Source organism: Neolamprologus multifasciatus, chromosome 7 (genome assembly GCF_963576455.1).
Source record: "Neolamprologus multifasciatus chromosome 7, fNeoMul1.2, whole genome shotgun sequence".
Taxonomy (NCBI): Eukaryota; Metazoa; Chordata; class Actinopteri; order Cichliformes; family Cichlidae; genus Neolamprologus; species Neolamprologus multifasciatus.
Genome location: NC_140445.1, coordinates 58,495,120 through 58,522,999, shown reverse-complemented (window position 1 = coordinate 58,522,999; position 27,880 = coordinate 58,495,120). Strand labels below are relative to the sequence as shown.

The window sequence follows — 27,880 nt, the reverse complement described above, 5'->3', positions numbered from 1 at the left end:
TGTACAAAAGGGCTCCGTGAAGTTAAATATAAAGTCACATTATCGGATCTGAAACGGCTCTGCCAATGACAGCTGCTCAACAGACAGAAATATTTGCTTGTTGTTGTCTGGATGGTGCAGTTTAAGCATTTTCCAGTCATCGCTGTGGTATTCATTTCCTGTTGTTGACAAAAATCACTAAAGTGGGTGGCAGCAGATTGACGTGTTAGAAACAGATGTATTTTGAGGCCTCTATCTGCTGAAGACACTCGTTTCACCAAAATAGGAACAACTGTGCTGCAGGTTGATTAAACTTCCCACCTGTGTACATTTGGCAACATACCACAGAGCAGAAAGCCCGTTTCAAGGTCAGGAAATTAGCAAACTGCTGGAGTGCTGCTTGTGCTGGTTGTTGCACAAGCGATACACAAACATCCTTTATAGTCAATGAAAAAAGAAGTTCCAGACCAAGAGAAAGACAACGCCATCCCCCTGGTCTACTGAACCTTGTGTGCAACATGTTAACGTTGTGTTAATGTTGTGGTCTCGTGTCATTTAGGCGCAGCTCTGTGTGGATTCGATGTTTGAGAATCTGCTGTGGGGGCTTGGAGGAATCTTATGCTGTTTTATGTGAACACACAGACACACTCACACATGCTAAATGACCTCTTACTGCCGACAGAGGAAGAAAGTCAGGTAGGGGCTGTAAGTCATGCTAGATAAATCCTGCTTTTGTACCAGAGAGACAAGGTTGTTTTGGGTGCAGATGGAGAGAGGATTGGATGAATGGAGTGGTGCCTATACAGTTTTAAGAGCACATCCCGCTGTTAAAGGCTTTGTAGGCAGCATGGCCCTTCGCTCACCCCCTCCTCTCCCCTGGGGGGGGTTTTATCTGCCCATTTCCTCCTCTCGTGCTGGGCCCTCGGGATGCCTTAATGGTGCCATGTTCCCTGTCAGTCAGATATTTAAATGGAAACCGACCATGAAAGTATGGCCGCTCAGGGCTGGCTTGCCTGTGCCACGTCCTTGCTCTCAGCAGCTAGAGTCAAATTCAGAGACCCAAACTCCAGCCCCGAGCTCCAGACAAGCCTGGGGAGGGCGAGTCAGGCTCAATCTGCAAGTTTAATTTCCCCCATCAGGTTTTAAACCTGTTTACCTTGCAGATTTGATCAAGGATACTGATGCAAATGGAGGCAAAGGCTCCTTGCTCTGGAAACCTTATGTCCAGAGGTTCATTGATTCATGCTAAATGGGTTCAGGCATCATTATTAATCACTCACTTTATTTAATTGATATTGTCCTAAACCCAGAAGAATATTAGTCCCTCTGCACGAGCTGCACTTGTTGTGTGTTTGTGTAACTGATGTTGCTTCACTATTTTCTTTCCCCACAGTTATAATAATCACTGTGACAACTGACAGCTGCAGGTGGTCTTACCAACCCTCACCAGACAACCTAATTTAACCCAGTAATAAATCTCTGTGCCCAGTTGGCCATTTTAGCTGTTTGGCACGGGGCACTGTAAATTCCCCCTAATTAGATCCTCCCTCTTCTCCTCCCACTCTCTTCCTCCATCTCTTCCCCCCCAATCTCCTCCCCTGCTCATTGGTACATATGCTCATACACCTGGTCTGCATCGTTACCTGTTTACAAATGACCAGGCTGGTTCTGCTGGCTTCAGCATCCACTTCACCACACCGCAATGAACGTCTCCCTCTCTCGCACTCTAACCTCCCCTGTGTCATAATTAGACCTCAGAGCTCATGTTTGCTTAATATTATAATCTAGTACACCTGCATTTCTCTCTCCATAGTGCATCGGTGTACCATCAGCTGCAACAACACCTCCAGTCCCCCCCCTTTGACCTCATGCTGATAGAGATTTGGAGTTTATGTTAACAGAAACTGTTAGCGAGCGTCTGTATTTTGTTTTCTCCGCCAACACAGTGACACTGAGAGGTTTTCGTAGCTCCTCTAAAAGGTACCGCATAAGTTTTGCTCCTGCGTGTGTGTGTGAGTATCAGGGGTATCAGTGTCATGGCTAATGGTTTCTAGCAGGGGTGCCTGCCTGAAGATTTATGCCACAAATTAGTCAAATGTGATCAAACAGCCACCCAGTTAATCATGCAGGACCTACGTTTATTCCTACTTTATCTACAGGCATAATTATAGACACCCATTCCTCTGACAGGCCAACGCCAGGCCCCTGCGGAGTGATATTGGGAGGCCGCCATGCAGCGTTGTCACTGTGATGAATGTGTTAGTGGCGCGGGGAGTGTTTTAAACATGTATATACTTTACACCCCCTTGTGATTGCTGTGAGTGAAGGCATGGCCCCTGCAGAACCGGTGTAACTCTCACATGCGGACCCTCTTCCTAAATGAGTATTTGTGTGAACGAGTCTAGTCCCTCGTCCCTCTCCAGCTTCACAATTTAAGCACTTCAGGTATTAACAAATCCAATTCATCATATGACTCCCAATTCATTATGTGTTAAGTGTTGACTGGTTAAAGCCAGCTCTATCACTCACCGACTCGCACTCCAGCTGCCTCCGCTGTAGCCTCACACAACTTGGAAAAGTGGGAATGGGAATCATCCAGCAGTATTCTGTTATTCCAGGCCATTACCATGTGCCAGGCTGGGAAAGAGATCCAGTGATGTGTGTTGCAGTTTGTGATTGGAGTGGATCCTCTCTCTCTCCCCCTCTGACAGCCATTTTAAACACTCGTTTATGCAGCGCTTTTAATATCAATAAGAGAAGCAGGCAGGCAGGCGGACAGGCAGCAGTTTCTTACACACACACACACACACACACATACACACAGAGTGACACACACGGCCTGGCTGGAAATCAGCAGCCTCCATCTCCCTGGTATGACAGGGTGTGGTAATTATGTCTCTGTGAGAGTGTGTGCTGTTTGCTGGGTGAAAAATGATAATGGGGTGATTTTTAAGTGCCATATCTCCCGCACGGGTAATGAAAAGTACTTTTAATCCAGTCGGAGGAACGGAGGGGTGGAGGAGAGGAGTGGTTGGGGGAGAGGAAGCAGAAGGGTCTGTTGTGATGGGAGGAGAGGAGGAGGAGTGGAGGAATAAGAGAGTGCTCTGAGGGTGGAGGAATGCTGATAGAGGGAGCCGAGGAAAAGAGAGAGATGGGTGAGTTCTGTATGGAGATGAGGGGGAGAGGACAAAATGAGGAGCGAGGAGAGGTTTCAAGGCAATCCGGCGGCTGAATCATGCGTGTGTGTGTGTGTGTGTGTTGACGTGCATGTGCGATAGGGGGGCTTGTGTTGTTGTGCCAGGGGAATGCCTAAGTCTTGGCATGATGCTTGAGCTCAGCAATTAGAATAATTAAGAGGGACTGACAAGCTTTTAGAGTCTCTCCCCCTTCCTCTCTCGTTCTCTTCCTCTCTCATTCATGTTCCAGCTGTAAACGTGGAGTATGTCAGACAACACTATGTCAGTTATGTCAGCTTAACACACACACGTGTTTGTTAGAAGCCCGCGACTGTCAGGTGCACGAGTGCCAGCCACACAAGGGAAACCCTGCAAACTGCGTCGGCTCTTATTTCTCTCACCCACGCATTCCGCCCAATTTGTGCACACAATAAAGCTCGCTTTAACACAAACGTGTGTGTGATACACTCGTGCTGTGGAAATCTGTTTTTGAGAGGCTGCGCAGTAAAAGTGCAGTGCGCTAATATTACCCAGGAGTCGGGATTGCTTAACAGGCTTATTACACCTCACAAGTGTAGACTGAAAGAACAGATCTGTTGTTATGAACATGCAAGGTTTTTCGTGCGCGTGTGTGAGAGAGAGTTCACTAATGACTTCACACCCCATTAGCGCCTTTGCTTGATATGTCACACTTCATTATGTACTTAAGTCATTGGTGCATAAACTTGGAAAGTGTGCGTGCATGTATGAAGCATATTTTCACTGGGGAGTGTGTGGCTATAACAACTTTTGGCTGCAACTCTCTCCTTGCATATGAGACCGATGGGCATTACTGTTTTCTTTTGGGACGTTTTCAGTGAACCAAAACTGTATTGACACCTAATAAAACGATATGGCACACTGACAGGCCGCGTTCTATGCCTTAATATGGAAAGAGACTGCACTAATAAGTGCTCGATAGCAGAGACATATTCATTTGTTCAGTTATTCACCTTTCAGCTTTGTGACCAATTTTATTCTTTCTCCGTCTCAAGCCTGGCAATGAACTCAGGATGATTGTTACCGGGTTAGGCTGCATAATCTGTATGCAGGACACCTCGGAGCCACAAATAAATGCCCTTGTCTAAGCAGATACATTTCTGTTTAAATCTGCTTAAGAATTTATAATAGGAGTTTGATATATGGAGAGTTTATTTGTATTCATAATTTACAAGATCTCTTGTGTGTGATTCATAGGTCAATTACTCAAAGAGCCACCACTGTCCAAACATTTATTCTACTGTTTAAGCATGCCTTTGTGTATAAATCCATCATCAAATCCTAAGTGTGAACCATGAGTGTGTTTGCATGCGTGAATGTAGGTGTCAGTGTTTATGTGCACACGCCTGCATGCGTGCATGTGCACGCAGCGCATGTGATATGTTTTAATTCATGGTAAGCAGACAGCGGTGCAGCCAGGCAGGTTGGTTTTATCAGAGTGTGTTTATCTTAATTCCCCTCAGTCTCTTTCAGTCCGACCATCCATTACCCATCTGAGGAGGCAGTGTGCTCTCTTGTGCCTTGCACACAAACACACAAATACACACACACACACACACACTCGCCATGCGCTTAAAATATGATGATATGACTGTGAGAGTATTACTCACCTTATGTGACTGCCTGTGTCATTGTCAGTTTCTTATGCATTGTTGCCTTGGCTTATATAGAAGATGATGTTTTCATAGCGGTCCATTGTGACCTTGGCTGTGTAAACAGGTTTGTAAAGTAACCATAAGTGAAGGAGAGGAGCAATACTGACAAGGACCCATAAACAGGCTAAGCAGGCCATGCAAACATGACACATATCGCACGTCACGTCACAGCGTATGTCACAGACGGCGCTTTAAGGACAGGTGTATGTGTGTCTGCAAAGAGAGAGGGCATCAACATGTAAACAGCGGAGATCCGCATTTTCGTGCACACAGTCTATGTATGCTCACGCTACATCACCCCCCGCGTGGAGAATGACAAGCTCTTTCGAGGGTATGACCCTCTCCCCACGCTGTTTGTCTTTAGGGTCACGTCCTGGCCTCTAACTCTTGACCCCTGACCTTTAACCTTAGTTTGTCAAGCACCAGACACCAGGACTGCGCTGACAGCTCCCAAAGCCCACTGACCCCAAAAACAGAGAGAGCGAGAAAGCCGCAGACAGAGGTAGACAGATTTGACTGTCGACCTCTCTTGGAAGGGAACGCCACACACTCAGCATGAGTCGAACAGTTTACCTGTTCGAATAAGTCAGCGGTGCTTTTATATTATATGAGTAGTGGCTTGGGCAAAAAGAAAGGGAGGTGAAGATTGAGGAGAGGGAGAGAGGGGGAGGAAGTGAGAAATGAGATGGGAGGACAAACATGGGTGAACCTGGCTAGTGGAGGTCATACTCTGCCTGAGGAGACAGGTGCCTTAAGATTAGCCTCCACATTAATAGCCTTTACTTACTCACACACAAACGCTCTCTCTCTCTCTCACACACACACACACACACACACACACACACACATGCATGCATACATGCTGCAAGCCAGTTCCACAGAACTCTTATACCACAGGGACGCAGAACTAGTGAGAACAAGCTCTGACTCTCATATCCTATTTATACATCCTTTCCTGTACATTACAATCCTATTTAGCTCGCCCTGCTTCCTACACAATCCTATTTATGGACTCAGTCCCACCCCACCCCACTGCCGCTGCACACCCCCATACCACTTTCGAATCCTATTTGTGTGCCCCCTCCTCCTGTATGCAGGTACCATCCATCCAAAAGGCTGAGTGTGTAAGCTGTGATTCAGATGAGTGTTTGTGTGTGTGCTTGTGTGTGTTCACCAGTGATTTGTGCGGTAATGTAACACTGAAATTGGAGTAGTCCGTGCAGGAATAAGAGAAGCACTGTTCTTGGACTCCTTTTGTTTGCCAACATTAGTCAGTTGTATTGTGACTAACCAACAAGCTTTCTTTTTTCTTCTCTAAAGGCAAAAAACTTGAATTTTGTTTTGGAAATTCAGACTGTCTTCTAAAAGTGAAATGAACCCAAAGTAAGGTGAGACCAGAGGTGTTTGCCCTCTACCTCATCCTCTGTGATCTGATGTAACACACTGCACATCCCCTTCACTGCATTTACAAATCATCCTTTAGACAAGTGTCTGCGTCTTCTGTCCCATCCTATCTCCACCCGTCTCTATGACAGGCCTCTTATCCTCCATTAGTGTATTTAAACAGGACAAAGTGCCTGTCCATATCACGGGCCTGTCTCCACCTGACTCCCCTACCTGTCACTCAAACGGTGATATGAAAGCTTGCTCATTCTGTTTGAAGATGGCAGATGAAAGGAGAATGGCAGTCCCGGACCTGGTCGGCCTGACAGACTAGATTATAGTTGCCGATCCCGGAGAAGGAGGAGTGTCGGAGGGGAGAGGGCGAGGATGTTCCTGCCTAACTGGATTAGGAGAGAGGGTGAGGGAAAGGTGTATGTAGAGCAAGGGTCTCTGCCTGTCTTTATTAGGGGAAACAGGTGTAGCAAAGTGGGCGTGGAGAGCCGTGTGCCCGTTCATATTAGAGAGACAGGTGCAGGTCGGTTTTCCATTTGGGCTTCGGTTTGAGCTGAAGAGCCCGTGTCTCACAGACAGACGTAACGATGAGCCAGCAACAGGAAACTTTGCATGCCGAAACAACGTCTCGTACTGATGAAACCGAGAGGGAGACAGACATTTTATGATGCTGTGTATGTTTATACTCTTATTAGATAAATGTGTGTCATACAAATACATCACAAATGAAAAAGGATGTAGAGCAGAGGTGTAAAAGGTTAGATTTCTGGGACCCTTTCCCCAACAGTATGCTGACGGGGGTCACTGAGGTTTGGACCTCGGGAATTTTCCTTCTAAACAATACCGTAAAAATTGGATGATCTGATATCGTCGTGTTGGTGTTGTTCCCAGATCATCATGAAAATGTTGTTCCAGGTTCAACATTGCAAGTGACCAATCACATTATTGTGACGTTATTCTTTTACGCACCAACCCATTCGTGCATTTATGAAATTCCAATGTCGCAAGGACAATATCAATTCTGCTTAGCGTTTATTAAAGGGTCAGGGTTAGGGTCCGTTGATCGGCGGATAAAGGCGGTTTCTCGCAGCTTAAGTACAGTTTTTTGTTTTACGCCGTTTTTTCCCGAAGTCGCAAAAGTATGACATCACAACATTCTGATTGGTCACTTGCAATGTTGATCCTGGAACAACCTTTAGTATGATGATCTGGGAACAACACCAACACGAGGATATCAGATCGTGCGTAAAAATTGGCACGAATCAGTGTGATGCTCTAGTAGTAACCAACCTTTTCACCTTGTGATATTTGTATTTCAAGTGAGGGAATAATTCTGTGTAATATTTTGCTATTTTTTCATATTTCATAGTTTTGCAGTGTAGTGGTTTACACATTCGCCTAACCAGTGAAAGCTGGATTGCAACAGGTCATTGAAGTGCAGGCCTTAAATATGATACTGGACCTCACTAATTTCCAAATCCTTCTTACAGCCTTGCACAACAGGCTTTAATCTGACCACCAAGAGCCATCAAACTTTACTCTGAACGTCACACGTGTAAATCGCGGTGAATCGTTTTGCACGGTTGTAAAGAAAGTCTTCTTTCAAAGCACAAAAGCATCTTTGTCATAGGCCCTTCCACAGTGTGCCTCCAGGACCAGGCAAAGAAACAAAAAAAGCACACAGACGCTAAAGGTGAAAACAATGCCAGCCTTGCTGCTGCTGCTGCTGGTAATGACTCGTCCCATTTGGCAGACATTTTTATCCAAAGCAAACACCCGAGTGAAATGTGTGACTGAGCTGAATTTATTAATCATTCAATTAACTAAATGTTCCTTCTTGGTGCGGTTCAGATGAATAGACCGTCAGTATTTAATGCAATCTCATTCTCAGCACACCTCAAGAGAGGAAGCTGAGAACTTAACTGCTCTGCAACTCTTTAATTCCCCCGCGCCCCCGCCCGTCGACGCCTTTTATCCGCATTACTCATTCCCCGGTATGCTTTTGTCATGCTCATTTTTACTTTTTTATTTCTCTGCAGGGAAAATCCTGATTTCTTCCTCTTGTAGCAACAGTTCAAGTCACCCCGCAGTCTGCCGTCTTCATCTCTTTCCCTCTGTGTCTCTCTCTTACCTGCGCTTAGATAGAGGCTTCTTCTGTGTCTTTGGGGCTGGCTGGTAACGACAGTCAGGGCATTCGATCGTATCAGACTATCAGGCCAGTTCAACCATAAATTACCTGCAGCTAACAAAGCGTGATGCTGTAACTATTAAACAGGCAGTCAAAGTCACCCCGGCCCACACTGCTAGGTTACACCATCTCACACAGTGTATGAAAGTGCAGGGAGAGTGTTTGCGTGAACGTGGCCAGTCACTCACTGAAGTGTCAATATTCTCATACAACGTCAAACAGAGATGGTAAAAGCTAATAATACAGAGCGGGGCAGCAAAACTATATTCACCTTATGTCTTTGCTGCTATAAAATTAAACTGACACACATATTATTGTTACTGGTCTTTGTACATATCTTAAACATAAATATGTGTAAGTTAATAACCTTTCGAATTAATATCGTTGTAGAAGAAGAACAACTCAGCCCATCAACCTTTGCAAATGATGCTTTTAAAAGCAAATCCTTCCTGAAATATGAGGATGAAATAACAATCTACAATGAAAACCAAATCATGATATATATTATGATAAATAATATATAGTTACAGCCTCAGAGGATATCTGTGAATTTCTCCAGCACTGAATTTCAAAATGCGTCCACTTCTTTCGTACTGCAAATGGTGCACCATCGTCTTCTCTCATAAGCTAAGAGAAAACAGATCATACTCAGACTATTATGTTAATGATAAAATGGCGTTTGAAGTAATTAGAAATATGTTTAATTTATGTGGGTTCTCGATGGGCTGCTGTTGTAGCTGTGTCCACTGTTTCTGTATGTTTAACTATTTCTTGTGTCAAGACAAAGCTGTGCCTCCCTCTCTCCTGGCTGTATGTGCAAGTCTGTGTTGTTGGCTAATTGAGAGCGTGTTCTGTGCTGCCCTGGAGGTTAGTGTTGGCACACACACACCGTAACAGGACAAATGAGAATACACCCCGCCATCTGCCCAAGAGAGACACTCCCTTGCCCTCTCCTTGTCCCTCTACCCTTGTCCCTTCTCTCCTTTTATTCCTTTCATCTCATTTTTATTCCTTCACGCTCCCACCTACTCATTTCAGCCTACAACCCTCCCTCTGTGTTCCTTGTGTTTTCTATATGACATTACTACACTTTGATCCTCCTCTTTGTCTCTTCTGCGCTTCTTGTTTCCTCTTTCTTATTCTCCGCTTCCTGTCTTTCTCTGCCCTGAGCGATTCCGTGAGAGGTGTGTTTGTGTTGTGATGCGGGGGCCACGAGTGTGAAGGTGTTACTGTACTCCGGCCTGAGACTTTCAGAATGCGATCCATAGGGAATGACACCGAAGGTGACCCCGGGTTGGTAACCTTGGAGACCAACTTTATTAAAATGAATTTGAGTAGAGGGGCCATCCTGACAGCAGCATAATTACATCGCAGAGCATCAGCACTAATTTATGCAGCCTGCATTCAACCGGTCAGGAGTGCTGAGATGGGGTCAGCGTGGACACGCAGAAGACACCCACACACACCCACACACATACACACACACACACACTCTCTCTCAAGAACATATTGGCATGCACACATGCACACTCTCACCCTGCCTTACAAACACACACCCATGCACATGGATCAACATACCAGTAAAAATAGGTAAATATGATTCTTTTTAAGTAGCACAATGCACACACAGTCCCTTTGTAGTGTGTTTACTGCTTTAAGGGTCACTGCGTGTTTGAGTGTATGCAGGCATGTGTGCCTGACCTGTGTGCTCCAGACACTCTGTGGCTGTGTGTGTGTGTGTGCATGCAAAAAAGTGTGTGTGAGAGAGTATATTTAGCGGTGTTATCGAGACAGGTGCTGGACAGGTCTTATTAGTGTTAGAGTCTGCTTAGCTGCTGCAGAATGATTGTAGGCTTGCGCTGCTATAAAAGCATAAATACTCACCAACCACTTCATTAGGTACACCTTGCCAGCACTGAATTGAACCCCTTTTAGCTTCAGAACTGCTTTAATTCTTTGTGGCGTGGATTCATGTTGAAATGGCAGCTTCACACAGCATATTTGTCGGCTGCATATCTGCGAAGTGACTCTCCTGTTCCACCACATCGCAAAGGTGCTCCATTGGATTGAGATCTGTTGACCGAGGTGGTCATTTAAGTACAGTGACCTGACTGTAGCATTAATGAAACGCGTCTGAGATGATTTGACCTCTGTTTCAGAGGAGGGATACACTGCGGTCAGAAAGTGATGGACGTGGTCCACGATAATACACAGGTAGGCTATAGTGTTCGCAGTGTTCCAGAAGAAATCAAGAGTCATTAGACCAGGTGAAGTTTTTAGAGTCTCTCTTTTTGTAAACCCTGGAGATGATTGTGGAAAAATCTCAGTAGATCCGCAATATCTGAAATATTCCTAGCAGTCTGTCTGGCAGCATCAACTCTACCACATTAAAAGTCAAAATCACTTTCTCCCCCCTTGAAGAGCTGTACTAATAAAGTGTCCAGTGAATGCATGTACAGTATATACATATTCACAGATAAAACTTCCACATATTTTGTTTTTTGAATAAAAGCCCAACAAATGAGGAGAAGATGAATACTATCAGTAATAATTGCCATGTAATAATAATAAAGTATTTGAATGTAATATTGTAGATTGTGATAGCTTCTCATTCACTAAATGGCTAACACTTCAAGATACCCAGCAATGTAATTCGCACGCTGATTAGTAAGCTCCTCTGTAGTCACTAGGCTTCCTTAAAAATGATGCCTTTTTAATTTTGCTGTGTGTCCCTATTTCTCAGCCTGGTTACAATACAAACAACACTGCCATCCTTTTCCAAGAAAAGTGCAGCTTCTCTGTGTTTGCTTCTGGGTACCAGACGCTTTCCAGTTTCTGTTTATACTCTGATTCTAGTCCGTCTTCTACTGACCTGACTGACTAAGACAGTAAAAGTGTGATTACATAAAAAAAGCAGCCTTGAAACCATCAGCTAGCATCAACTTTTTAAATTTAATTTAATTTTTATTTTGCCAACAATGACCAATAGACTGAACAGGAAGTATTGCAGGGGATATCAGGTATCATGGCTACCAGAAGCCCCCCCAAAAGTGACCTTTGTCCTCAAAAGCCAATTCATCAGACAGGCTGATGGGTCGAGAGTGGCACACTGCTAACACTTCAAGATAGTCATCCGTCTGTGCTCATTATGCTCAATTAGCAAAATCATTAATGCAATAAGACAATTTTGATAATATCTCATGCTTTTCAGTCAGGTTGCAACACAAACACCTCTGCCATTCTTCCCTAGACACTGCAGCCTTTGTGTTTGACAAGTTTCCGCTAGGCGGTCATGAACTCCATGAACCTCGTGAACCCGGGGAATGCAAAGTAGGCAGAGTAAAATGTGAAGCTGAGAGAGGAAGAAGAGGAGGAAGTAGAAGAAGAAGAACGGGAACGGGAAGGATGAAAAAGAAGAAGACAAAGAAGAAAAAAAAGAAGATGAAGAAGTCATCAGTGGGTGAGAAAATGAGGAAAGTGTAAGAGTAAAGAGGGTGCATGGAGTCGATGGGGGACATGGATATAAGTCACAGCTCCAGTTGCTCAATTGTAGCCGTTGTGACCAAGGGCACGCTAATCTATCCCATTAGCAGATCTCTCTGACTCTCTCATAATGTTACTGCTAGCTGCTCTCCTGTGACATGTTCCTGGTTTGTGTGTGCGTGTGTGTGTGTCTGTGAGAGACACACAGGAGGAGTTTGTGCATGTGTGTGTGCAGACACAGTGTGAATGAGACAATGCTTTCCCTATGTGTGTGTGTATAATGACAGTTCAGCTAGTTGCTCTCCTGTGAAAATGACACGTTCCTGCCAAATTAATATCATTACTATCAGAGTTTAATGGGCCAGTGCTGCCTTCTTATTTAAAACAGAACATCCCTCTCTCTCTACCTCCACCACAAGGGAAGGGGGTGGTTGGAGAATCGGTTAGAAGAAATGACTAACTGAACAAGACAGACAATAGGTCCAGATGATTTTTCTCTAAGCCACAGTCGAAGGAGGTAGATGAAGGGAGGAAACTGAACTTAGTGTAAGGTTAATTTGAGTTTGACAGCAAGATAACTTAATATTTAGAATCAGGGAATATTCAAGTATTCTAATTCTCATTTTGATTCTAAGGATAAACAAACACGACAACACAGAACACTGTTACAGTAAGATTTGGGATTTCTGTGTTGTCGTACTGGATTTTAGGGATGACTGGAAAATTAGCTACCCCTCTGCTGCTGGCTTGCATTGTCTTTTATTTGTTAGAGGGCAGTTGCCTTTTTTTGTTGAGGAGTATCTTGCCGGTGACTTGTGCGTTTTACAGTACAGTGTTGTAGTCTGTGGTTTTCATTTTCTTTTGCTGTGCTTTTAAGCAGGAGAGCGTACATTATAAGCAGTATCTGCTCAGGTGTCATTCTTCACTCAGAGTCAGCACTGTGATAATGAGTTGATGTGGAGGTCCACTCTGCAGGCTGCCTGTGAATGTAGACACATGCATGGTTGTGTTCACACACATGTGCGCATTTGCACAGTCAGTTTACACGTGAGTATGACTATTGCGAGCTACATTGCGTGTATGTGCGCGCGCGTTGGAGTGTGTGAATATGTCAGGTTGCCGCAGGAGACCAATTAGCCGGTGCATCAGTGGGAAGGTGAGCATACACACACCTGTGTGTGGCCCTGTTACACCAGCTCATCACACAATCACATTGGGACAGACAGCATTGCTCTGCTCGTAATAGAAGCATACTGACACTTACAGTACGTTGACCATATGGAATTATGGCTTCACTGTGTCAAACTGTCAGACGTGACTCGCTAGCACGCGTTATGCCAACTAACTTATTACCAACTTAACAAACTTGTGTGAATTACAGCTTATCTGGCTGGTTGTCTTTAGCTATATGTACTTTATTTCTGCACAGTTCCTCACATTAAAGTGCATCTGCGTGCCTTGTCGCACTCATGTGCAGTAGGCGAGATCACAGAGGGATTGAGTCCAGAGTTGCAGGTATCATGCACTGATGCAATTAGGTGAGAGTGAAAAGGAAGATCACAGCCAATAAAGCAGCCAGGCCTCTTCATGTATAATTCAGATTTTTTATGGTGGGCAATGCACCCATATGGACATGCTAAAGGAAGACTAAGACTATTTCGAGCCAGAGAAAAACCCCGTTAAAAGCTAATCCCTGCGCCAGAGTCCTACACCTTTTACTGCTCCTTTTTAATGAATAGGTGTCCAATAAGGCCTTTTATTGTCTTAGCATATGTTGCTTTTATTAGGGGAAAATAATTAGGTTGTGCGGATCACTTCGGAAGTCCTCTCACAAGATAAAAATGAGATAGTTTCACAGTCGCTGCGCAAGTCCTTCTGACTCCCCGTCGTTTTCCCCTTGGATGCATTGTGTCCTAGCTCCTTCATCTCCTCCTCCTGCTTCGTTTCCTACTCATACCGGTCTCTCCTTACTTCTTTATGCCCTCCCCTCCCCTCCTTGTCCTTTGCATTCCCTGCACTTCGTTTCTTACCTCCTCTTCTATTGTTCCCTTGAACATGGGAGCATTAAATGTATGCAGCAATGTCGCGTTGGACTGCACATTTACACAAGCATATAACAGTCGAACAATCACTGTGTGACAGGAGGCTGTTGATGACTGACACTTGGTTGATCTTATCTGGCGCAAAAGGGGTAAAGGGAGGGCCGTGGAGAAAAAGGAGGGAGAAATAGTGCAGAGGCATTGGGGGGTTTTGCTGCGCTTTGTGTTGTGTTCTGTCACTCCTGCAGTTTACCCCTCTGCTCCTTTTTCTGTTTGCCTTCGCATGCTTCACTGTATTAGAGAAAGAAAGACCGTTGACAGTGCTCATCTGTGATTCAGGGCTCCAGGGAAAGAGATCCTTTTACCTCCAAGAGGTCCTACTATGACCATTTACCCGTGAGGCCTCAGTTACAGTGGGTCTGTACGCCCACTTCAGTGAGTTATGGGGATGGAGGAGGATGAAGTTGCAGGGGAATAAGGATCTACACATGGTTGATGGAGAAGATAGGGCTGAGAAAGAAGCAGGGGGCAAGGCAGATAGACACAGAGAATGAGGAGGTAGGATAAAGGAAGGGAATGTGAAGCAGGGAGGAGGGAAGCCGGTCCCTCCATCCTATCCTTAATGCCCCTCAGGGGAGCACGATGCCTGTAGGTGAGTATTAGCCATCAGCCTGTGCGCTAATGGACATTATGAAATAGCGTTTAGTGCATACAGATGACCAGAAGTACACTAGTCACTGGAAAGAACCATGATGCGAAGATCTGATCTTCTCTGGGGATCTAACCAGGCTCTCAGTTTATACATAATAGAGTTTTCTTTATGTTTTTTTTTTAAAGAACAGAGCACTTAGACTTTTGGTTATCTAACGTTACCTCAGTCAGGGTGACGGAGGCCACCTCGGATTCATGGTTGTGAGTGTCAGGGTGCTTTCTGAAGTGTGCGCTGGGGTGTTTTAGGTGCTAATCTCTTCTCATCTTGGTTGAGTGCTCAAGCTGAATAGAAGGGCAGCTTGTTTATCTGTGGGGACCGCATTACCCAGGATTCCCTCTACAGCTGGGCCGGGCACGCTCAGCTGAGCTGTCAGCTCGCAGAGGTTACTACAGCTGAGGGCAAAGATGGGTCTGAACGCACACCGTCGTACACGCATAAACTGCACAAAAACCAAGCTTTGATTTCAATGGTTATTTATTAAATGTAAAATATCTTTAGCACAGATTAAAAATCAGACACCTCCATCTATTTTAAACATCACAGGTTCAGGGTGGAGAAAAAAAAGAAAAAATATTCCTGGAACAGAATCACAATCAGTTTGGAGTCCCACTTTTCAGGATAGTTACTCCACGAGGCGTGGCAGAGGGCTGAGGCAAAAACTGCACTCCTCCTCTTTACTAAGACTACAAGCCAGGAAATACTTTTCCAATTGAGTGCCGTAGCCTTATGACACTGGATGCTTAAAAACGACTTTTCTCAAAGTACTTGTCTTTAGAATCCAGATGTTTTACTAGTTACAAATGAGGACAGAAAACATGTCAGTTTTCCTAAAATGCGACTGTCTAAAATGGGCTAAAAACAGTAGGTTCTCCAGATTATTAAACTTAGAAAACCACCCAATTTGTACCTTTGCACATATATAGAGGGCCTTCACACTGCAAACACTGATTTACAGTATGCTGTACAGTATGAGTGCTTCGGGCCAGGCACAAACTTTTTAAATTGTGTCCCAGGCGCAAAGCGCTTTGCCAAAACTTAGCACTGCTGCTGAAATGGAGTGCCATCACAGAGGTCAGCTGGTGAACACTCCCCCTCTCTTCTATTCTCTGCCTCAACCCTCGCTGCTGTACAAATGCCAACTGACAACAACTGACACAGATGGTGAGCAGAAACACAGGACAGGCAAAGGGAGAGAACCACCCACAGGAGTAAGAAAACAGGAAGACTCTACACACACTGTCCAAGAGAGGATATTGCCTGACAATATTACCAACGCATTTATTTTAAACTTTTTTTTTTTATTTGAATCTTTTACTTTTTCTACTTTTTTATATTATTTTTTTTATAGCACATGCCATATGAGAATTTGGGGATTATAAAAGTACCTGAAAGAATTGCTAGGTGTTCAGCATGCATAGCCATTAGTATTTACAGGTTTGTATGTACAGGGATGGGCCAAAAACAGACTGCTCTACAGTACTGGGTTATTTACATCCAGGTCAGAGGGAGAGGTCAATGACGTAACTACAGATGTGGGGGTCAAAGGGTCACATGCACAGGGTCGGAGAAAGCTTATACAACTCGGACGATGAAGACACAAAACAGAACACGGCAAAGTAACAATACTGTTAATTCAACATCACATCTCCCCCACGTACCCTTTTTGCTTTTGATACGCTCAGTAAGATGTTCTCAACAACGGGTTATTGCGTAACACTATACAAGGACATTTCTATTGCAAGTCCATGAGGTCCTTGGGTATTGAGTCAATGCTGAGATTGGAAGACTTGGATCTGGTCCCAGAGCAGTTCCAGAACCGTAGTGTTGAATCCCAGGCTAAGTACAGGCTTATTGCCACTTATCAGCAGTCAGCTTATTGCAGGGTGTTTTGTAAGTCTTTCCTCAGTATTTATGTTTATTTTTATTACCCACAAAGGAAGATCTACACACACGTAATCTATAAAACCCGCTTCTGCACTTGGCATTGGTTTATCATATTGCTGAGATCTTTGCATTTTATTTTTAGCATAGAGAAAAAATTTTCGGTTTGGAGTTGTTTTGGTTGGTTTGGATCCTCCCTGTCTGTCCCCTTCCTCTCTCCCTCCCTCCCTCCTAGAATCAGTGTGGTGGTAACAGAGCTAGTTTTGTTTTGGGGAATGTGAAAGTGAAGTCTGAAGTCATCCAAAGAAGTCATGCTTAAGTATAAAGTGGAATTGCATTATAAAGGAATTGCAAGATGGTCGTCTAAAGGATTTAAAGAGTTTCCCTCTCAAAGCATTTAAAGTTAGATTTGTAACTGCATTCCTATACTTGTCTCACTTTTTATTTTTTGGGCTAAAATGCCTGAAGAGGCCAATTCCGAAAGAGTATCCAAGGACAAGTCTTATTTTTTGGAGCTTAAGCCAGTGTCAAGTCAGCTTCTCTGGGCAGACGTCGTAGCTCTGGGTACCATAGATGTCTCTGATAATAAAACTACTGTAGTCAAGGTAATGCTTCACATTAAGGTGCACAGTATAGAAATACACACACCCATCATTTTGTAGACAGCCTAATTTACAGACTTAATCTACAGTTTAACTTGGATTAGAAATCATCTTTGGACGGCACAGATGTGTTCGATGCACACTGGTTTAGTGGCATTACCTTCCGTGCGGGTTGTTCATATGTGTATCTGTTCGTGCTTGTACGCAGATACGCTCTTGTGTTCAGGCAGCGTGTAACTGTAAGTGTAGCGAAATCCTTGCCCGCCACCTACTTGCCTGGTATCTGCAAACACACACACACGCGCGCACACACACAGTGATAAATGGCTGTGGTGGGTGGTTGAGCATGTTAATGCCTAATCTCATCAGCCTTATCTTTTACAGAGGTCACAAGGTCAAGTGGTGAGGGGGATGAGCTAAACACCAATAAGATAGCACATTGCTGGGCACACCACACAAACAGCCCGCGTACTGCTCCGTTTGTCACTAACTGCATGCGTGGCAGCCAGCAGAGCTTTTTCTAAAGAATGGAAATGCCTTTCAGATTTCAGCCACATAAATCTGGATTCTGAACATGAAAGTTGTTTTTTTTTTTTATATCAATATTTAAACCCAACTGTCTGGTAATTGGACGCAAACAAACTTGTCTGAAAGTCAGCCAAGTTCAAGGTGGTGTCAGGGTGTCAGAGCCGGCGGCGCTGAAATCTTCAGTGAAGTTTAAAAGGCATTTGGCTTTCAGGCGAGCTAAATCAGATGCCCTAAGTGAGAGAGATGAGTTGAACTGAGTGCGTGTGAACCTGCAACTCAGAGACACTGCTTGGCATTTGTCGGTCTTTGATATGGCGACATGTGATGTGGATGAAGTTATCGCCTCACTGGCAGGTGAGACAGACAGCGGCGCACAGAGAGATGCTGCCTTTTTCATCTGCTGTTTACGAGCTCTCTCATCACGGAGCACTTCAAACACGCTCAATCTGCTTCTGCGACGTTACACACCAGGGCTCCTCCTGGTGGAACTTTACTCAGAGCTTAGAGGGAGTTGTGTGTGGGTGCCCGTTTTGGTTTGCGTGTGTCGATGAGAGAAACATTTCCTGGAATCTGCTTTATGTGTGTGTGTTTTTGTGTTCGTAGCATTTGCATTTTGGTGCATATTTTTGTACTAGGCTGCGAAAGCATAAATGCTTTAGATGACATAGGATCTTGCCACTTTTAGTGTGCTGGCCTGTGCTTTGGGAATCTGTTCAAACAGTTGGCCTGTAATGTTGCCTCCATTACGCCTGTGTGTACGTTTGTGTGTGTTGCCCGCGTTTGACTACTGCATATACGTGGTTGTTTCAGTGTGTGCCAGTGCTCTGTGCTAAACACTAGCCTTCAGTCATCACATCAGTGTTCCCTCTCATTCTTTCTGCCCCCACCCCCGTCTCACTCTCGCTCCCTCACATCAGGAGATAAAGAGGCGAGCCATTTCATGTGGCCGCATAGAAGTCGTCTCCAGCCCTGGAGTTCGCAGGGAAGCTGTCACAGCAGCTTTTAGCCGGAGCTGCAGCATGAAAGATCCCTCTTTGAGCGGTCGGGTTATGTGTGTAATTCTCTCTGACGTGTTTATTCTGCCGCAGTTTCAGCTTTCATTTTCAAATGTCACCGAAATCTCTCTCTGTGAATATCCCTGCTAATTACTGACTGATGGGATGGGGTGTATTAGAGAACTTAGCAGGTTGCGTAAAAATACTGTTTCACTTTTACAGCGCGTCTTGGCTTGAGACGACGTGTAGCAGAGTGAGTTTTCCGGGCTGAGTGATCTTCAGGTTTTAAACTTGCCTTGAGAGGAGAATTACTGAGAAAGAACTGGAGGGAAAACCGCGTGACGTGTTTGTGTGTTGTACGCAACAACCAAAAAAACTTTTGATTTAAATAGTTAGTTGTACTTGTATTTTCCAGCACTTGAATATTAATAAACATCACGTGAAAAATATACATATTGATAATCATGGCATTGAAACCTGCTGTTCACACATCGCACGTCAGAGCTGTAGTTTCCCTGGCGACTCCCATCCAGACAGGAGCTGGTGTAATATTTTTGTTCCCGCCTTATCCACTGTGAGTCTATACATCTGTAGCATTCACACGGTCCCACATAGCGAGATGTCCTATACACACCTGGCAGAGAAATAAATAAATAAATATATGTATATAAATATATATACAGTAAGGAGTTATATGACCCAGTCATCGGGATGCAGGGAGAGGGGAGAGACAGCGTGTGCGCGAGTCTTTTTTTTTCCCCCCCTGTAGACACAGTCCTGCTGTCTCTTTTTGTCTGTGTGTGTATGCGTGTGTCTGTCTATGTGTGTGTGGGTCTCACAGAGGACAAAGGAATGTGGTCAGAGTCCGCTTTATGTCCTCTGTCTTTTCCTCCATACAGCACACATCCTAAAGTCTGCGTGTCGTTAGACGAGTTCTCCATATTTTGTCTGCTCCTGCAGGCCGACGCCGCCTTGCTGTCTCAGCGTCGCGATTCGTCCACTGATTCTTCTTCTTCTTTTTGTGTTTTTTTTTTTTTTTTTTTTTGTCTGTCCACAGCAACAAGGGGCGGCCACCACAGTGTACTGTGCGGTAGCACCGGAGCTGGAAGGGCTGGGCGGCATGTACTTCAACAACTGCTTCCGCTGCCAGACATCCGCCCAGGCCCAGGATCCGAGCGGTGCTGCCAGCCTGTGGGAGCTGAGTGAGCGCCTGGTCGCAGAGAGGTCAGTGGGCATACAGGCCCTCTAATGGACAGAAGACGAAGAGGAAGAGGAGGGCAACTAGCCAAAGAGGAATCAGAAAGGAAACAGCTGATGTTTCGTTAGGTGTGGACTAACTGTAAGAGCTGCCAAACCATGGAAGCCCATCTGGATATGTCACATCACTACAGCGTCTAAAACACTAAATATACAGCACAGGAGGGGATTTCATATACAATCTATTGAATTAGTTAAAGTTTAAGTGAAGTTAAGCTCTGCTGTAGTATTTTAAAACCGGGAGTGGGGGAAAGGTGAAGATCTGAGCCGAACCTGTCACAATTTGTTCTTTGTCTGTGTGTCTCTGTAACCTTTTTAAGCTCTAAAGTCCTTTTTTTCTCAAACGTCTACTTAAATTAGATGTAAACAAAATGCAAACGACCTGTTTTGATAACAATACAAGGTTTAACTAGTAAACATACACTCTACAGCATATGCATCTGATTCCAGCAATAGTGGGCTATCAGCAAATATAATGTCTTCCCAATTAATGTCTCTAAGTTCAGTATCCTCTTGTCTAGTTCTATGTTGGTGTTTATGTTTCCTATTCTGATACAGAGTGCTTGCTAATCGTTGTGCTAAATTTTTTTGGGCAAGAAGAAATAAATAGTAATGGGCATGTGAAACTTATTGAATTACAAACACAGTAGAGGTGTGATTCTAATGGCTATGTACACAATTTTGCAATAATTATATTTCTTATCAATGTCCCTATTTGTTTTCTGTACAGTATTTACAACATCCTGATTTCTGGCCATGTGCTAAAGGGTGGGGGGGTGGACATCATATTTTTTTCTGCTATTTTACTCAACCTAAGTATTGACAATCTATGCTCTGGTAAGTTACAATTTGGAGATATTTACGGGTTAATCTTTGTCCATTTGAATGACAAATACAGAAGGTGGAGAATTTTATTTACAGAGTCCAGGATCTTTAATTTCTTCAGTTCTCCTTTTTTTTTTGTTTTGTTTTTAAATCATCCGCTTTAGTATTGAACTCCGGCTTTGGATTTGCTGTGGATTGGTTGCCCTGAAGCCACAGGGGGTGGGACGCTTTTGAGACATTGTGCTTTATGGCAGTCCGGATGCCGTAGGTTGGTCTTGAAACAGCATTCCAGTGTCATGATATCTGCAAAAAAACACACACACACAAAGAGAGAACAAGTCAATAAAAATCTGTTGTACAGAAATATGTGAATTCCTTCTATAGAAGTCTGAAGACCATTAGGGGGGATATTTGTGTGAGCTGAGAAGTAAGCAACAAGTGTAAGTACGACAGTTTCCAGTTTTCCAGAATGTACTAACCAGGTATGAACATCACAGAGTAAAAAGCTGTTTTTACAGTATTTTATCCCCTCTGACAGAACAGGAAATGCACTCATCATATATTCAAAGAACAAATCAATCGACGCATTCATCAGAATGACACAGCATCACAGTTATACTTAATATAATTTACTCTCACACATTGTTCACGTATTGTTTCTTTTCTTCCCTTCCTGGCAGACATACTGAAGAGAAGAAAAAAAAACACAGGAACAGACAGAACATTCAGAAACATGCTGTGCCCTGCACAGAAACTGATACTGCTGTTATAATCTGTTCTGTACCCAGAGTACAGGTGTCTTATCGCTGTCCTTTCACAGCACTGCACACACCTGGAACAGAGATGCAGTACGAACACTCACATGCACGCACACACAGAGCAGGAACAGTCAGCAACCCGCATGTACAGTACAGCAAGCAAAACAACATTTTATTAAACTGTCCAGAATCTTTTTGCCTCTTTATTTTGCATCAGATTGAACAAACGGTATAAATAACGTGTGTTTTAAAATTGTTTTAGTATCTGAAAAAACTAAAAATACAGAAATCTGTCATACACAGACGAGGAGTTGAACAGTAATAAAGGATGTTCCCAGCTGCTGTCCATGGTGCTGATAAGGCTCAGGCCCTTTCATGGCCATACTTTGGCAAACATGAGAATTCGCCTACTTGTCAATCAGTTACAGAGCATTTTGTGTATGTGCTGACATGAGCCTCTGTGAGAGATGTTTTCCTCTTCCCGAGTGTGTGACTGATCAAGTCGTGAGCAGACGTACTCGCCAGTGTGTTAAGCACGTCAGCTGTTTGGTTTCCCTCTGTGTTTTATTTTGTTTTAGTTGGTCTGTCCTGATGTGTTCTGTTGTTTTGTCTTTGTTGACTTCATATGTGGTTTATTAAAATTGTTTGGGGTTTTTTTTGCTCTATTGGGCCTCTAAAAATTAAGTCTCACTTCTTGTTCTCACACTTCACCACTACTGAAATATAATCTTATTCAAAGGGATTCTGACTTGTTCAAATAGTTATGTTATTGTAGGCTCTTATAGCCTCCTGAAATGATCTTAAAGAGTGTAATTCTACACCTGGGACTTCTGTAATGTTAGCCCGCTTTCCCCAACCTCTCTGCTGGAGGAGAAACTCAGAATAAAATAACCATAATGCTGTTTATGACTATATATCAAGAAACTGGTGCTAATGATGAAGGCTGTGTGCTGGAAACACATCAGTTTGACTGATACATCTCAGAAGTGCTGCAAATTTTATATTATCACAGTCTGACACCAGCTAAAGCAGTTTATACACGTGCAATCATGTAACGTAGACCATTTGTGGCCTACAGATATCGCCACTCTCGACTAAAAGTGCAGGCTTAGTCTATCAGTCGCAATTCTATCTAAGCTGAGCATATAAGAAAGCCTTTGACAGAAGGGCCAGATTCAGAACTCAAAGGAGAATCTTCAGGAGAATTACAAACAACTAGACTTGTATGCGGGTGTGCACTGCAGTGGCAGATCAGTGGGTGTGTGCCTGAGTGAAGTGGGAGGGTCCTGCCTGGCTTTCATGCAAAGTCTTATCGATCAGGCCCTATCGGAATCATCTGATAGCTAATCAATATGCTACACTTCCTCTCAGCGAGCAGAGAAGAAGGAGAAGCACGACTCTCGCAAGAGGAGGACCTTGATCCTTTGACCCAACAGTTAAGGCTCGACACACACAGACGCACGCACACACAGTCACAGTCTGTTTCCCTTCCCTTCTTTTTCTCTTTATTCCAATTCTTAGAATAACGACACTCAACAATGTAATAACTGAAAGCCTGTGTAAAGCAAATAACCGATATACATTAGAATGTTATTTTAATTAGTCGGATTTACAGTTGAGTTTTTTTCCCCCTTCACCGAGTTCATTTCAATTTGGGCAGTAATTGTTTACGACTGATCATTTCATTTTCCATTATTGTTTTTATTTCTTCTTGTGATTAATTTCACCTCTCAAAGAATAATTATGAGAGGATTGATTTGATTATGCCTTTGTTCTGCTCCTATTGGCTCCATCGACCGAAGGAATGCCATGTTGCCATTTCGAGCGGATATATTTAATGATCACAATCAATGTTAAAGCTCTCTCTAGACTCAACTAACCCAATAAATATCTGCCAGGAGGAAATTTACCATCTAACTACAGCAGGCAATAAAGTCTTACTCTGTGTTATCCTCCCTCCCCACTGCTCTCTTTTAATCTCTCTCTTTTGAGGATGGCATTAGGATGAAAACTGATGATCAGTTTTCATAAAGTACCACAGCAGAGTCAATGGAAATATGATTTTCTTTCAATATCTCACGATTTGGATTGCTTGCAGGCTGCTTTTTTGATAGAGTCTTAAATTATATATATTTTAAAATTAAAAGATTATTTCCCCAGGCTCCTTTCCACTTAATTAGCCCACTTTAATATAAGAATTTGCCTGTCAAAATGTTTTTTATGTCTTGTTTGCAGATTCTTAAAGAAATACTTTAATTCTGTTGCAGGATTACAAAAACAGTCATTCTCCATGCCATTACTGTACCATTGATTTCTGAGATGTAATGAATAAAAAGCAGTAAAATAGACTTATTTTTTGGGCACATTATTATTATTAAAAGAATGCACTGTAAAGATCATGCAACTGCCACATATGGCAGGAAGTGGAGCATTTTAAGGTGAGTTCTCTTTTAAATGATTAAAAAATATGTGTAATATGCATGCAAATGTAGATGTTTTTAATCCATGGCAATGCTTCAGTTTATCATTTATTCTTCCATGAAGACTCATAGTCATGGTAACATTTGAATCCAAGTTTACTGAGCTTGTTCACTATCAAATGCACTTATTTCCCCCTGTAGATCTGCTCGTGCAATCTATAACTTTCTGTTTTTTATTGAAGTCTCAACACGGCACCTTTGAGGAAATCCTTCCACTCCCAAATCCCCAGCGAGTCCTCACCGCTAGACAGCATGACCTTGTAAACCCTGAGTTATTTTACTCACCCATTGTGTGAGGATAGGAAGAAAAGGGAAAGAGAAAGGGGGAGACAAGGGACAGGGGGGTGGAGGGGAAAAAAAAAAAGGAGCTCCTGCCTGTCACAGCTTTCAAACACAAAGAAAAATGAGCACTTGGGCTGAAGTACAATTATTAGCCCCTGTCTACAGATTCATCACACTATAGAGAGCCAGGGAGTTGGAAGGAGATAGAGGGAGGAGCAGAGCAAGAGGTGGAGTGGAGAAAGGTAGAAAAAGAAATGTGTAGCTTTCAGCAGAGCCGTGCGGAAGACGGAAAGACAATGAGGCGAAAAGAGGGAGGAAATAGAAAATAGGGCTTTTATGCTGTGAGGGAAAACTTGCGAGGGAGCCAGGAGAGGTGCAAGGTGAAGCATGCAAAGCTAGCGTATGCAGGGCTGGAAGGAAAGAGAGGGAGGAGGTTTTAGGTGAAATAAAAGAGTGAGAGGAAAAGAACAAGGCAGAGGTAGAGGAAGGTAAAATGAAATAAGAGGATTTGTCAGGCCAGTGGTTGGTGGCAGTAATAAAGCCTGCTAATCTGAGGGAGAACGCTTGACTGCTCACACACTGACTCTCTTGACGCCCCACTTTACCACCGGGCCAAGCCAAGGTCACACACACACGCACACACACGATCATGCCATTGCAAACACACACACACTTGCAGAGACACTGTGCATGTTTCTTAGATCGTTCTTTTTGTGAATCAAATTCGCGAGCGCTTTCCACCTGAGCGTCTTCCTCTGAAGGTTTCGCTGGCACGACTTTCCTCGCTTTACTTTTGACATGATTTTTTCTCTCTCTCGCTCATGTCACTCATCTTCTTGTTTAGCTATCATCTCCACCAAACACCCCCCTCGGCCATGTTGATTTTAAAATCTCATTTTTCTCTATTTCTTAACTGGCTCCGCCGTGTGGATCAATACCTATCAAAACCATTACATAAATACATTTGTCACGAGCAGATAGTTGAGTGGGGATGTAATGTGTCTGGTTAAGGCCGCCATGGGGTGAAAAAAGATATGCTTAGTGTGTGTGTGTGTGTGAGCATTCTCAAAGGACAGCATGTGTCATTTTGTGTGACCAGGTGTGTCGGGCAGAGAGAAAGGTTGTTATTGAGCCGCGGTAAATGACGCATAACCTGGTGTACTGCTTACTTAGCCCCAGACCCCTGCTTTATGTCACTTTTTTCTCACTTGCTGTGTGTGCCTGTTGTTGGTGTACAGTCGTGGGAATATGACTGAAGCAGCTCAACAGTGCAAAATATTTTTGGAAACCCAAATGGGAAAGAAAATATATTAGGTTTGTTCAAGTTGCTGGGAGCCGGTTAACTATTCTTACAACTTTTAGTTTATTAAAAAAAATAAATAAAAAAAATATCTTGTTTTATTATAAAGTTTTCTTTAGCAGTCTTCTAAATGGTAACATTTCTCACAGATGCCTAAAACCAGTCTGAATTCAGAAACTATCTGATCCAAGGACTAATAAAACAATATTACAGACTTCCACCAATAATACCTTCATATCTCCTTGTAGCTAAATACATGTAATGCACTATAGTGGTGGGCATGAGAACCCTGAAAGCTGAGCTCAACAACACGTCAAAAATACCAAAAGCACCAAAATACCAAAAGACAAAAAGTGCAACAGTCTGTATATAAAAGATGGTCACAGTCACTGTGATGTCACTCATTGATTTGTGAACAGCCGAGCTTATATTTTTTTTTCTTTATGTGGTCAATCTTAGAGGAGCCCCACCCTAAAGCATACCCCACTTCATATAATGTGTTTTACTCAACGTATGACCCTAATTTGCAAAATGAACATAATACTGTAATCAACAAACTTTAAAACTAATAATTAGTCTATGCAACTTTTGGAAGTTACTGATTTTTTTTGTATTATTCATTGCTGTTAGGAATGGTTTATTATTATTATTAGCTCATTTACTATTGCATATTTAACTGTGGAACAGGCTTTTAGCCAACTTTTACTTTTTTAGCTACTCTTAGGAACCGCATAATTTACTTGATTTGTTTACTAGTTACCCATTAAATAAGCACAGGGATCATTTAAAAATATCATATCTTTAAATAGCTCTTAAAGACAAGCGAGACAATCGGGCAGTGCAAACTGCCTTAGGCTGTGGTATACTGCCTGGTTCATGTAACAGACTTGTCCCTATAAAAAAACTACTTAAACTAAACCAATATATGAATCATGGCATTAAAGCTAAGAAAAACAAATATGTACATAACCTCAACACCACCAAAACAGCCATAGTAACAAGCATGTCTCAGCTATTGTTATATCATTTGTTTGTTGCCCCCTTGAAGCATTGCCATCACAGTCTGTGCTGTTTACAGCTGGTCGGTGTGTTTCTGTATTTTGTAGCGTTTTTTTTTTTGCATGCATTCATTTTTACAAGTTACATTGTGATGTACTAATAATGGCAAACAGTAGGACAAAGACACTGGAACCCAGTTTGTATCCAGCATAGAAAACTCTTATCGTTCTTTGAAACATAAAAATGAATTAGTTTTTGAGCACTAGTCATTCAGATGTTTCCTTCTTCATCCTTTGGGGTTGTCATTGTCATTTTCACACATCACTCTGCTGACAGCCGGCTCTGTGATTGATGGAACGATGCAGATTTACATGTCATGCTGAAAGAGCACAATAACCTGCACGCAGATAATCACCTCATTGAGAATCACTCTGGCCTCTCTCCACTCACAATTACTATTGTGTATTTGATCATATAACCACTCTCCAACAATGCACTTAATGGGCTTATTGGCAGCAGACCAGCAGTTGCTTGTAAATAATCTTGATGGTGTTTGATTCTAATAAATTAGGCTCATATATGCAAACACGGTAAAATCATAACAATATCCAAATGTGTGTAGGCAGAGGTGGGGTGGTGACAGGGGGAGATTTATGCTGCTAGCAATTGGCTGGCTTCATCACTCACTCAGCTATCTTCAACTTTTTTTTATTTGTTTAATTTCCAAATGCGATTGCTCCACCACTCCCACTCCTGCTGATGAATGCAAAGGATCATGGGTAGAGACGAGAGCAAGATTAATACAGTTAATTTTTTAACTGTATAATCTCCTCCCAAGAAATGAAAAAAGAGAGAGGGACAGGACTGTGAGGGCTAAGAGTGTGAGGGCCATTTCTGCAGGGACACGATGAAAGCGAGCGCTACAAGGTAAATAAATGATAACATGATTCTTTTCTCTCTTTCAATCACTGCACGATGTGATATCACCTTATTGGTGTTATCACGACAATCTACAATGGAAAACTCAACACAACAGTTCAACTTTCGACTTACTTTAGGTTTCAAAACAACTGCAACCTCGTGTTTGAACTATTCATGTTTATCCTTATACTGCCTCATGGGGTATTGTAAAGTATTTTCCCTCTAAATCCTAAAGCTTTGCATCACAACAACTTGATATACAAACTGCAAAGATACTTTGTGTGACAGCAGCAGCACAGCAATATCAGATACGTAATTGAAAAGTATTTTAACCAAAAAAACAAAGACAGCATTTCTGGAAACCTTCTATTCAGACATATCCAACT

At 43.1% G+C, this 27,880-nt stretch overlaps 2 protein-coding genes across 3 annotated transcripts in view; one reads left to right on the top strand and one right to left on the bottom strand.

Moving 5' to 3' along the window:
- Positions 1–20,713, top strand: part of wwox (WW domain containing oxidoreductase) — a 138,417-nt gene extending 117,704 nt beyond the window's left edge. The window contains exon 9 of the mRNA XM_085165327.1: positions 19,730–20,713. Coding sequence (XP_085021453.1) covers positions 19,730–19,921 — 192 coding nt within the window. The 3' untranslated portion in view covers positions 19,922–20,713. The remainder of the gene's footprint in view (positions 1–19,729) is intronic.
- Positions 13,898–27,880, bottom strand: part of LOC146515657 (transcription factor Maf) — a 55,633-nt gene continuing 41,650 nt past the window's right edge. The window contains exon 3 of one of the 2 annotated variants that reach the window (XM_085165329.1): positions 13,898–27,880. This exon is cut by the window's right edge and continues 20,270 nt beyond it. The gene's annotated coding sequence lies outside the window, so the exon portion shown is untranslated. The other variant, XM_085165328.1, reaches the window with a different exon arrangement.